At 42.3% G+C, this 13,644-nt stretch overlaps 1 protein-coding gene and 1 non-coding gene across 2 annotated transcripts in view; both read right to left on the bottom strand.

Moving 5' to 3' along the window:
• Positions 1–13,644, bottom strand: part of SLC17A8 (solute carrier family 17 member 8) — a 64,815-nt gene that overhangs the window by 10,209 nt on the left and 40,962 nt on the right. Inside the window, exons 6-9 of the mRNA XM_001089949.4 lie at positions 10,285–10,371; positions 9,670–9,809; positions 9,403–9,552; positions 7,994–8,126 (exon numbers count right to left, since the gene is read on the bottom strand). Coding sequence (XP_001089949.1) covers positions 7,994–8,126; positions 9,403–9,552; positions 9,670–9,809; positions 10,285–10,371 — 510 coding nt within the window. The remainder of the gene's footprint in view (positions 1–7,993; positions 8,127–9,402; positions 9,553–9,669; positions 9,810–10,284; positions 10,372–13,644) is intronic.
• On the bottom strand, positions 9,899–10,004 carry LOC114671213 (small nucleolar RNA U13). Its single transcript, XR_003721098.1, has one exon. It is a non-coding gene; the product is annotated as a small nucleolar RNA U13 (small nucleolar RNA).

The following is a 13,644-nucleotide window of genomic DNA, read 5'->3' as shown; positions in this document are numbered from 1 at the left end:
TACATGACTCTGCTAATATTCCCTGGGTGTTTGCAAACTTTCTAACATTATCCCGGTGCACCTTGAACACCACACGGTCCCAATAGGTTCCAGTGATGCTCCTGAGATGAGGGATGTTAATTATTAGTTGCTTCATGGGTAATTGCCCCTGCCATTGTTAAATACTAAAACTCTACTATATAACTGTGGTAATGATTCCCCTTTGACTAGTTATGGCCTTTCCCGTAAAAGTAAAATGACAACACTCTAATATTTATTGCCAAAAGCAACCAGAAAGCTGTAGCAAATATCTGAAACAAACAAGAAAAAATAAACACAGCACTTCACCACTTGTAAAGCAAAAGTCAAAATTTTTCTATTTCAGAAATTCACCAAGCTCTCAGGCCTCTTAAAAAAAAAAAAAAAAAAAAAAAAAAAACCGACAAATAGTACATGAGATTTTTGCACAGAAAATATTGCAGAACAAAAGTACTTTCTGTTCCTTTCATTCAGAATAATTGAGTCTAGCAAAATTTAAAAAAAAGAATGAGGAAATTATGAAGTTTCTTCTCACCCGAAAAAAGAAGTTCAGCTAACAACAGACAGAAAAATAATATAAATATCATTTCCAAGTATATAGAATGCCTTAGGAGGGGGAAGAGACAATTAGTGGTGTTTCATTTGAAGACTGCTGATTCCAGACATCTCCACACAATTGTCCTACAGTACCTCAAAGGCAATATGCCCAAATCAATTCTCTCGTCCCCTATTTTTTTATTTATTATTATTTTTATTATTATTGAGACAGAGTCTTGCTCTTATCACCCAAGCTGGAGTGCAATGGTGTGAACTCGGCTCACTGCAACTTCTGCCTCCCAGGTTCAAATGATTCTCCTGTCTCAGCCTCCCAAGTAGCTGGGATTATGGGCACTAATTTTGTATTTTTAGTAGAGTCGGGGTGTTTCCATGTTGGTCAGGCTGGTTTTGCCATGTTGGCCAGGCTGGCCACTCCTGACCTCGGGTGGTCCACCTACTTCAGCCTCCCAAAGTGCTGGGATTACAGGTGTGAGCCACCGCCCCGGCCTCTTCCCTTTTTTACTCCTAAACAAACAATGCAAACCGTCACCACCACGTGCTTTCTTCTCCTTCTCTAAATTAATCTTCTGTATTCTGTGTTTAGAACCCAGTCTTTAGAGTCAAACTGGTATGGGTTCACTTTCCACTTCAAAATCACTAATTGTGTGACCTTGAACAAGTTACTACACCTCTTAGATTCCTCATCCAAAAAATGGAGATAATACCACAGCCTTGTGAGGTAGTGGAAGAGTGAATGAAATTGGCATATGAGGTACTGAGTGTGGCACATGGGTACAGCTCAACAAATGGTAGCCAGAAGTCCGATGCAGAAATTTCAGAACTGCCTTGGACTTCTCCTCCTGCCTCAGCTTTCAAGTACAAATCTGCAGGTTAGGCCTCGGAAATATCTGTCCAGTGTAACTGCCACTTTCTCCTCCCCTGTCACTGCTTTAGTTCCAGCACCTGTGACCTCTTACCAGGACAACTGCAATAAGCCACCTTTTTTTCTCCTTTTGTTTGAGATGGAGTAGTGCTCTGTCGCCCAGACTGGAGTGCAGTGGTGCAATCTCAGCTCATTGCAACCTCTGCCTCCCGGTTCAGGTGGTTCTCCTGACTCAGCCTTGCCAGTAGCTGGGATTATAACCCACCACCACGCCCAGCTAATTTTTTTTTTTTTTTTTTGAGACGGAGTCTCGCTCTGTTGCCCAGGCTGGAGTTCAGTGGCGTGATCTCTGCTCACTGCAGTTGCCTCCCGGGTTCACACCATTCTCCCACCTCAGCCTCCTGAGTAGCTGAGACTGCAGGTGCCCTCCACCACGCCCAGCTAATTTTTTGTATTTTTAGTACAGATGCAGTTTCACCGTGTTAGCCAGGATAGTCTCAGTCTCCTGACCTCGTGATCCACCCGCCTCAGCCTCCCAAAGTGCTGGGATTACAGGCGTGAGCCACCATGCCAGTCTAATTTTTGTATTTTTAGTAGAGGCTGGGTTTCCCCATGTTGGCCAGGCTGGTCTTGAACTCCTGACCTCAAGTGATCCATCTGCCTTGGCCTCCCAAAGTGCTGGGATTACAGGCCTGAGCCACCATGCTCAGCCATAATAAGCCACTTTGGTAGTCTTCCCAACTCGTCCTCTTCTGATGCATTCTCAATACCACTGTCTTTCTAAGCCACACACCTCATTATTCGCTCCTGTGCTTAATGTATTTGTCATGGGCTCCACATCATGAGTATAGTGTTCTATAATGAATCCCTCCTGCCGTTCCAGTTTCATCTTCTTCCAGCCCTCATCTCTTTGCTTACTGCCCCCATTCTGTAGACAGCCATCTGTGCTATAGATATACTCCTCTATTAGCTGTTTTCTAACCACACAATACTGTCTCATGCCCGTATGTATTTTCACACATTGTTTCTTTACCTGGAATACTCTTCTCTCATCACTTTCTCTTTTTCTGAATAAATCTTACTATTTTTAAAGTCCAGATTAAATAGTGCCTCCTCTAGAAAGCTTCCCTAACAACCCTCTCCCTACCCTCAACCAATGAAGCTGACATCACCTTCTCATCATTTTATAGAACTTTTCAATATTGCTTTGTAACTTTTCATTTGTGTTTCTGCCTCTCCCACAAAACTGTATATTTAACACAGAGTATGGCTAGCATGTAGTATGCACTCAATAAATAATGTTTGGCCAGACATGGTAGTATACACCTATAATTCCAGCTCTTTGGGAGGCCAAGGCAGGTGGATCACCAGAGGTCAGGAGTTCAAGACCAGCCTGGGCAACATGGCAAAACCCCTTCTCTACAAAAATATGAAAGTTAGCCAGGCACGGTTGCATGTGCCTGTAATCCCAGCTACTCGGTAGGCTGAGGCAGGAGAATCACTTGAACCCGGGAGGTGGAGGTTGCAGTGAGCCGAGATTGCACCACTGCACTCCAGCCTGGGCAACAGAGTGAGACTCTGTCTCTACATACATACATACATACATACATACATACATAACGTTTAATGAATTAATGCAAAGGAAAGGAAATGGGACCCAGAATAAAGAAAATAAGATTTATAAGCTAAAGTACTTACCGTAAATGATGGTTATTAATATTTGCCTTTTTGAACCATTTCTTCAACACTACTATAAAGAAGGGCAAGAACTAATAATTGTTTTAAATGACTTCTAAAGAGGATGAAATGTAATTGGGGAAGTCTTACTTTTAAAACTATATGCTTTATATCATTGCTACTTTTTCTTAATTTTGTTTCAACATTTAAGATTACACATAGGGAAAAATTGCTAGTGTTTCATATACTAACTATATGTGTCTTAGAAGTGGCCTATCCTAAATAACAAGACATTTGGCTGAAACTTCTTTTATTTTAACACTCTCAACAGAAGCGTGCAGAAAGTTAATTCCCCCAAAGAATTAGAATGATGATATTGTGTAAAGAATAAAACTTACAAATGATACATCAGCTCATCTGTAAGAAAACAATTTTTGGCCAAATAGCAGATTGCCAATGGAAAAAAAAAGTATTTAAAAGCCTAAATGGTTTCTACTGACAGTTAAAATACTAGAGACAGGGCTGCATGTTTCAGGAGCTTAAGGATAAAATTTGAACTTTAGGGGTAATGAGGAAATCCTTAAAACCGAACCTATTTAGAATTGCCAAGGAAAACAAAACTAGGACTTAAAGGCCTAAGAAATATTTTATTTCATATTAAAATAATCTGAAGTTCACACATGCAACTGATTCAGCCACAATAGAATTTTTGACCTCAGTTACACTTTACATGTTCTATAGAGGGGACAGGACAAGAATTTGGCATCTGTCTTTAAGTATCATAGACGTGGACCCTGATTCAGAATGAATTGAATATCATGTCTTAAGTGATCTCTTTTGCTTTAAATGATTTTAATGGCACATTGAAATCTATGGAAAGAAAAGATGACAGGCTCCAAGATATGTGTGATCCTTCTCAGATGAGAAATGCCTTCTATATTTCTTATTAGGAAACCAAAAAGCCAACCAAAATTCTCTGGAAGATCATACCAGTGCTTCGTCATTTCCAAATCAACCTGCATTCTTCACTGATAGCACAAAACTTTATTTTCATGTAGTTATCTCTGCTCTAGCATCTCTGTATTTAAGCAGAAAAAAGTGGGACCATTATGGTCTTTTTAAAATTTTTATGTTCTATATATAACTCACTTGTCCTACTATGTCAAAATATAAAACAACATGAAAAGCCATGTGAAGAGGTATTTTTTAAAGATGGGAGATGAGGCAGAAAGATTCCACATAGGCCTTCTAGTTTCTTCAGAAAAAAACTATTTCCTCTCAACAGGCACTTTGTTAGCAATTAAACATCTTTGAGAGTTCTCATCACCACAACATAACATCATCACCACCAATTAAGGAGAAAGAGCAGAGGTATTGGGGCAGAATTAAATAGGAATAAGACATTCCCACAAAATATGCTCAAGAATCTCCAATGCATCTGGGTTTAGAAGAGGTTGTGCAAATAGTGTTTAAATCCAGAAGCTTCTTTAAAGTTGTTGGTTTAGAAGTACACGTTTTTGGCCAAGGGAAATACAAATGAATTGCAGATATTTGTTAAAGAACTCTGAAAAACTTCTGTGTTTTTTGCATCTTGAACACAGGAGAAGAAAAGCAGCATTAACATTTGTTGAGAATTTTTTATAGGTTGAACACCACACTAAGTGTATTTATACATTGTATCATTTAATCATCATAACTACCCTCTGAAGTAAATATTATTATGTAGATTTTAAAGATGAGAAATGTTGGCCCCGAGAATTTAGAAATCGACCCCCCTCTCTCCATCTCCATTGCCACCTCATTTGTCCAAGTCACCATCTTCTCTAGACAGGACAACTGAAATTGCCTCCTACCTGGTCTCCCTTCTTTTACTCTTGTACCCTGCATAATTCCCCAGATTAAAAATAAATAAATAAGGCCGGGCAAGGTGGCTCATGCCTGCAATCCCAGCACTTTGGGAGGCCGAGGCGGGCAGATTACTTGAGGTCAGGAGTTCAAGACCAGCCTGGTCAACACAGTGAAACTGTGTCTCTACAAAAATACAAAAGATTAGCCAGGCCTGGTGGCCCATGCCTGTAATCCCAGCTACTCAGGAAGCCGAGGCAGGAGAATCACTTGAACCCAAGAGGTGGAGGTTGCAGTGAGCTGAGATTGCGCCACTGCACTCCAGCCTGGACGACAGAGCAAGACTCTGTCTCAAAAAAAAAAAAAAAAAAAATTCAGACCATATCCATTCTGTGCTTTAAATCACCTGCATCTCAATGTACTTCAAATAAAACCCAAGCTCTACATTCGCCGACAAGGCCTGACATGGTCTGACCCTAGAAAAACATCCCAATCCCATCTCCTGTCACTCAACCATTCTGACTCCCCTTCCTTCTATTCTCACACAGGCCACATTCCTGCCTGCCCCAGGGTCATTGCACATACTATTCCCCTTCCTAAAATCTTTTCCTGAGAGAGCTGTAATAAGGCACCACATGGTAAGTTGCCAATATAGCCATGTGGACATATTCAGAGGGATCACTGGAGAATGGCATGGCTTTAAGGAAACACAAGAGGAGAACTGAGCTGGATGTATAGAGAGGACTGGGGTAAGAGGTGAAGGTGAGAACTCACAGGGAAAGAGAAAAGGAGTGGGCAAAGTCAGAGACAGAAAGATATGTTCAGGGCTTGGGTGAGGGCTGTTCAGCTGGAGCAGAATTTTATCATTAGAAGGGTGAGGCTTTGGCTACTGTATTAGTTTTCATTTTTTTAATTTTTAATTTTTTAATAGAGACAAGTTCTCACTATATTGTCCTGACTGATTTCAAACTCCTGAGCTCAAGTGACCTGCCTGCCCCGACCTCCCAAAGTGCTAGGATTACAGGCGTGAGCCACTGCACCCGGCCTACCACTGTATTAGTTTTCATTTGCTGCTGTAATAAATTACCACAAACTCAGTGGCTCAAAACAATACAAATATCAAGTATTAACTGAGGGATAGACGTAGGGGTCTTTAAGATCTATTCCAGTGATTAGATGCCACCTCTAAAATATGCTCTGCACTATTGTACAGTTCTGGAGGCCGAGAATCCAAAATGGTACAGGACTAAAGTCAAGGCAGCAGCCTACGAAGTTGCATTCCTTCTAGAGGTGCTATGGCAGAATCTCTTCTTGTCTTCTCCAGCTTCTAGGGTCTGCTTGCATTCCTTGGCTTGTGGCTGCATCACTCTGACTCCTGCCTCCACCATCACATCTTCTTTTCTGACTCTGACCCTCCTTCCTCCTTTTATAAGGATTATTGTGATTAGATTGGGCCCACCTAGATAATGCAGGATAAACTCCCATCTCAAGAAACTCAATTTAATCCCACCTGCAAAGTCCTTTTGACATGTGAGGAAACATATTCACAGCTTCTGAAGATCAGGACATGGACATTATTCTGGCTGCTACAGCTCTCTTGGAGAGGACTTGCATACAATATCCCAGAGCTTCACCCCCTGCCTACCAGACAGCAAGCCTACATCCACTAACCCTCAGTCCCCTACAGGAAAGTTCAAGCTAAGGTCAGGCCCACACATCCCTGCCCGGGACCAGCAGTCAAGCAACTGGGAGAACAGGTGCCAACAGACTCTTAGGCTTTCTTCCCGAAATGCTCTGGGATCAGATCATGCCTGCTGCTGTGTCCCTCGGTAGTCTTCACTTCTAAAGGTTCCAGACCTAGCTAATCTGTCAGAGCACGCGCAATCCGTCTCTTTCAACTTAATATCACGGTTGTGAGCTCTTGCCCATAGGTGGCGCTATCCTCTACCTCCTGCCCGCTCATCCTGACGCTAGTCCTCCAAAGGGGTAGCAGCAAACTAAGCTTTGGCGGTGGGCTCCGGCGGACCTGATACCTTGCAGGGATCTGCTACTTGAGCAAGTCCCTTTATTTTACCTCTGTTTCCTCATTGCAAATTGCATATAGTAATAGTACCTGCTCCACATGGTGGTTATGAAGATTTTTAAAATAATGTATGTAGAAGATTTATCTTAATGTCTGGCACAGAAAGCATTCAATAAATGTTCATTTTAAAAGCTAAACAAAAAGATGAGTTTTTTGAAAAGCACTTATGAACATTGTAGAGGTTCACAATTACTTTCGCCTACCTCTTTTGGGAAATCACCTAACATTCACTTTGTCTTTACAAAATGAAAACATAAAGCAGAAGCTAAATAAACCAGGAAAGAGAATGGTGTCTGTGTGTGTATACCCCATGCACAAGCATAGGTTAGGAGGAAAGATTACTTTTCTTCTGTTTCTTACTAAAACATATGGATAGGTAGAAAGGTAAGGAGAGAAGGGAATAAACTACATAAGCAAACAATAAATGTGGAAGGATGTATGGAAGAGTCCCGGCTGGATGACCTCTTGGCAGGACTGTGATGTACAACACTCAAGTATCTGCTGAGGGACAGACTTAGAGGTCTTTAAGATCCACTCCAATGATTAAATGTCACTTTTTTTTTTTTTTTTTTTTTTTTTTTTTGAGACGAAGTCTCACTGTCGCCCAGGCTGGGGTGCAGTGGCGCTATGTCGGCTCACTGCAAGCTTCGCCTCCTGGGTTCATGCCATTCTCCTGCCTCAGCCTCCCAAGTAGCTGGGACTACAGGCGCCCACCACCAAGCCCGGCTAATTTTTTATATTTTTAGTACAGATGGGGTTTCACTGTGTTAGCCAAGATGGTCTCGATCTCCTGACCTCGTGATCCGCCCGCCTCGGCCTCCCATAGTGCTGGGATTACAGGCGTGAGCCACCGTGCCCGGCCTAAAAGTCACTTCTTAATATATGCCCTGCAGTTCCGCTTACCCTAATTCTACAAAAGCTGCCTAAGCCATCTATGAAATCCACAGTACCTCCACAGTTCATGATTTTTCTGACAGCAGTTGTGGTCAAAATTTGTCTGCTTCTTAAATAATCAGCCAGTTGTCCTCCAATAGGTACAACGATTGTCATAACCATGTGTGGGACTGCTGACAAGAGACCCACCTGGAAGGGAAAGAAACAATAAGCAATTTGTCATTACTTCTGAGAGAGGGGCCTCCCTAATTCCCTTGCCCACCTCCACTCCACAGCCCCCCTACCTACCACCACCAAATTTAAGCATCTAATTATGTGGGATCTGGGAAGGTCTGAATTTCATAATAAATAAATGATGAATGAGTGAATGATTTTAGACCTATCTGTGTCCTCTACCAGACTGGAAGCTCCTTGAGGGCAGAGATGACTTTTCTTTATCACAGAGGGCATGGCACATGGGAGATAAAGAACTTGGCACCCAGTGAGCACTGATGACTGATGACAGCCACCATTTCACGACTATGGCAGCTCTTCCATGGTCACTTCTGACAGTATCTGTAGCCAGGCAGACATTTGTGCCTGCGCGGCTGCTGTTCTTTCCCTTGTAGGAAAGAGGTTTAATTATCTTATGATGACAGTTTATGATTCACTATCCACACCCTTCCTCCCTAAAACACAATTGGCTTGATGATAATGTCTGGGAGCACTGAAAGAGGTTCTTGCTTTTTTTTCTTTTTCTTTTTAGACAGAGTCTTGCTCTGTTGCCCAGGCTGGAGTGCAGTGGTGCAATCTCGCCTCACTGCAACCTCCGCCTCCTGGGTTCAAGTGATTCTCCTGTCTCAGCCTCCTGAGTAACTAGGATCACAGGCGTGTGTCACTACGCCCAGCCAATTTTTATATTTTTAGTAGAGGCAGGGTTTCGCCATGTTGGTCAGGCTGGTCCTGACCTCAGGTGATCTGCCCGCCTTGGCCTCCTAAAATGCTGGGATTACAGGCGAGAGCCACCATGCCTGGCAGAAAGAGGTTCTTTCTAACCCATTGCAAGCAATGATTGTTACTGCTATAGCCACCATTATGGAGACGGGGTGTTCTGCAAAATGAGTGGTAAGGTTCTTACTGTTACTCACTGAGTAGCTTATAGGAAAAAAAGAAAACTCACACCCTCAAATCTTTTTATCCTCACCTAATATGCCATCCTTGAGCTAGCTTCAAAAACACTTTCAGATTGGGTACAACATAAATCTTTAAAGCAGCTTAATACGACTCTGATCCTTGCTAAGAAGAAATTAAACAGCTATGCATACTATGCATAGAATGTATAACTTGTCTGACAGCCGGGCTATTAGGTGTCACAGAACTGCTATGAATTATGATCAGCAATTTAATTATTTTATCATACAAAGTTATTCTCTGTAGAATGAAAAGATTTAAAGTTCAAGAATATTTGGAGCATCTGTATGTTTACCTTACTTATTGCAAATCCAAAGACCTCTTCAAAATAAGCAGGCTGACTTATAAGGAGCAAATAAAAGGTCCAGCTTCTGCAAAAATTTGCCACGATGATTGCATAAACCGGCAAAGACGTGAAAAATCTTTTCCATGGGGTACTAAATTTCTAGGGAGTAAAAACACCATGAGATTTTTTAGTAAAGATATTGACATTTTTTCTGTAAATAGGCAACACAATCACTCATGAAAAGAGGTAAGTCTTCATTTGACTTTTTATACTTACACTTAGACTAACCACGCTGGCCCCCTCTCCTATGCTTGTCTCTATGTAGGTCTTCTCCTCGTTGGATATTGTTGGATGAGCTGCTGGGCACTCATAGGCCTGCAACAGCCAAAACATGTACCAAATAATCCCAAACATACCTGCAGTTAAAAAAGAAAAGACTGGGTTATATGGTCTCATTTTCTTCCACTTCTAAATTTTTCAATTTTTACCATATATATTTTTTGCATGTAAAATGGGTAATGTGCCAATGTTGTAACAAGGTTTGAGGGACTCAAACATCTCACACATGTATGTGAACACTCAATTATCACGTTTATGAACTACAAAAGGATCTTTACAATATTTCCAAATGGCAGTATGTTCAGCTAGGGGAAAGTATTTTGTTGATGTTCCTGTTGTTGTTAACTGGTATTTCAAGAAAGACAATGTTCTGCTTATTTTTTTTAGGTCAACTTTAAGCATTAATCAAATCATAGATAAAGTATTCCATTTCTACAATAAACTTGTTTTAGTAATCTCTATTTGGATGTAATGAACTCTGAGCCAAACCCATATGCAGTAAAATATCATCTCTATGAGTCACATGTGAACCTGTGAAGTCAAATCACTCACCATAAATATAAAAGACAGAGGACCATCCAATGTACTGCACCAACACCCCAGCCAGGGGCATGGCAACCACTGCCCCTGCATAGGAACCTGGAACAAGAAAAGATTGAGGGAATCTGACCAATCATCACACAAGCCTTTTCGGCTCATTTAGAATTCATGTGGTAAAGTCAGGAATGAATCCAACTGAGCAGGAGTCAGACTGTCTCCGTGTAGAGAGACAGGCAAACTCCCAGTGTGCCTTAGAACGGGGCTTCCAAGAGAGGAAGGTCACCAACATGCCCTTTAACTCCATCCAGGGACCACACAGGATTTAGACAAAGGTTGATCCAGCACCACAGTTTGGAATTACATGAGAGAATGGAATCAGAAGATGAAAAAAATCTAAGAGAAATTTTGAAAATTCAACCAGGCACAATATTGGATGCTAAAAAGAGCAAGCAAAGGAACATACAAAATTTGCTTAGGAAGACTGGGAGGATTCTCATCCAGATCTTTAAATGAGGGATATTAAATTATTTAAGAGATCATGATTTTTAAAGTCTTGATTAAAAGAACAAAAAGGAGAGGGTTGCCAGGCACAGTGGCTCATGCCTGTAAGCCTAACACTTTGGGAGGCTGAGGCGGGCAGATCACTTGAGGCCAAGAGTTCAAGACTAGCCTGGTCAACATAGCAAAACCCCATCTCTACTAAAAATACAAAAAATTAGCCTGGCATGGTGGCACATGCCTGTAATCCCAGCTACTTGGAAGGCTGAGGCCGGGAATCGCTTGAACCCGGGAGGCGGAGGTTGCAGTGAGCCAAGATCTCACCACTGCACTCCAGCCTGGGTGATAGAGCAAGACTATGTCTCAAGAAAAAAAAAAGGTGAGGGGTGAACAATTAAATTCCAGATGGCAAGAGGGCTGCTGTCTCCATTCAGCTCCTGAATGGGTACATTTTTACATGTATTTGTTACTTTGTAAAACTGAAGCTTGCAAATGCTTACCTGTGTGTGAATGTTTATCTTGTCTAGACAAGATAATTGTGACTAGAGGCAGTGACCTGACCTCTGCTATCCTCTGGACATCTGGTAGGGAAACTTGAGCCCTGTGACCTCCCATTATTAGGAGTTATTAGCTGAAAGGAAAAGTTACTCTCTGAAACTCCCCCTGGGCTGTAAATGAAAAAACTCTTGCTTCAGAAAAAGTGAGTGGTGAAAGGAAATTCTGTATCCCAGAATTCGATGCTAAGGAAGATCTTTAGGAAGTGGGAGGTTGGGGATCTTCCAGAGAAGTAGATTAAATCCCATCTTTCCAAGGTGGGCCTGACCCTCGGTGAAAGGCCCAGTTTGAGATCTGGAATCTGAACATCTTGACACCCAACGAAGTTAAGAGACTCATTTTTTCTCAGAGATAAGATGGGAATGAAATATCCATCTCAAGGGACTGTTTTGAGGTTCAAATAAACTATGTGAAGATGCTTTGTAAGCTATAAAGGGTTACAAAAATGCCAGCTATTACTGCTATTATCATGTACAGAATGACAACACACTCAAAAAACAAATAATCTCAGAGTTCCTCAAACCAATAAGGTGAGCTCTCCAGGCATCTGTTGAGAATGGGCTGCAGGTCTGACTCTGCTGTGCATGGAGATAGGGTGGCCTTCATCCCCAGGCCAAATACCCTGGGAGGTGGGGTGGGTGAGTCTGGTTTAGGTAATGCAAAAGAATACCTGGGGCAGAGGCAGGTAGAGAATAACCCCCACCAACTAAGATGCACTGAGTGCTTTCTGGGCGCCTAGTATCATGCTAAGTATTCTGTACCCATGACTTTGTTTAATTCTCCTTCAACTTGACAAGGTAGGTACCAGTATGACCTCCATTTTATAAGGAGAAAGCAGGCTGGGGGAGGGGAGGTGGATTGCCTGAGGTCACACAGGTAGAGGAGATGACAAGTCACTGGATAGGGGCCCAGGTCTGTGGAACCCCAAAGCCCTTACTCTTATTTAATCTTTCAGCTATGCCTCCTTCACTCACAATCACCTGATAATTCCCCTTACATAGTAAGAAGCATTCTTTCATTGGGGAAACTTTACAATGTGATATGGCTTGGCTCTGTGTCTCTACCCAAATCACATCTCAAATTGTAATCCCCATGTGTTGAGGGAAGAACCTGGTGGGAGGTGACTGGGTCATGGGGACAGATTTCCCCCATGCTGTTCTTATGACAGTGAGTGAGATCTTATGAGATCTGATGGTTTAAAAGTGTGGCACTTTCCCCTTCTCTCTCTTTCTCTCCTGCCACCATGTAAGACGTGCCTTGCCTCCCCTTTTGCCTCCTGCCATGATTGTAAGTTTCCTGATGCCTCCCCAGCCATGCAGAACCATGAGTTGATTAAACCTCTTTCTTTTATAAATTACCCAGTCTCAGGTGGTTCTTTATAGCTGTGTGAAAACAGACTAATACACAATGTGACCTAAACTACCCTTCTTTTCTATCAGAAAAAAATCTTCCTCATCCTTTTAGACACCCTCCAATGTCAGTTCCTATTAGACACAGCCCCTTGAGCAGACAACAGGGTACTCAGCCCTTAGTGCAGCTGCCCCCCGCTGCTCCCAGACTACCCTGGGGAGCAGACTGCAGCTCAGTCCCCTGGGCCTCAGATGATTGTTGAATGATATGTGGAGAAGGGAAGAACGGAACTGGGGGTGAGAAAGAGGTCCCGGTTCTGCCCTCACTAGCTGCAAGAATTTAATTTTTTTTTCCCTCGCTCAGCCTTAGTTTGCTCCACTATAAAATAATGGGTTGTAACTGGATGTATTAGTCTGATTTCATGCTGCTGATAAAGACAAACCCAAGTCTGAGCAATTTACAAAAGAAAGAGGTTTAACTGGACTTACAGTTCCACGTGGCGGGGGAGGCCTCACAAACATGGCAGAAGGCAAAGAAGAGCAAGTCACATCTTACGTGGATGGCAACAGGCAATGAGAGAGCTTGTGCAGAGAAACTTCCGTTTTTAAAACCATCAGATCTCATGAGACCCATTGACTATCACAAGAAAAGCACGGAAAAGGCCTACCACCATGATTCAATCACCTCCCACCAGGTTCCTCTCATAAAACGTGGGAATTATGGGAGCTACAAGACGAGATCTGGGTGGGGACACAGCCAAACCATATCAGTGGATGTTTTCTAGAATCCCTTCTAACTCCAATATCTTTTGAGATTAAGAATTGATTCGCTCCAAGCCTGGGTTTCCTTCTTTAACATTTTCCTTAAGTTGTTCTTTGAAACCAAGGCCACACCTTAGCTGGGACATGTAATGAAGCTTGTGTCCTTGATCAGGTAACTTTCCTTGAGAGTCAAACCATTTCTTAAATC

This window comes from Macaca mulatta, chromosome 11 (genome assembly GCF_049350105.2).
Source record: "Macaca mulatta isolate MMU2019108-1 chromosome 11, T2T-MMU8v2.0, whole genome shotgun sequence".
NCBI classification, from domain to species: Eukaryota; Metazoa; Chordata; class Mammalia; order Primates; family Cercopithecidae; genus Macaca; species Macaca mulatta.
Note: the sequence above shows the minus strand (reverse complement) of the source record. Positions and strands in the feature narration are given on the sequence as shown.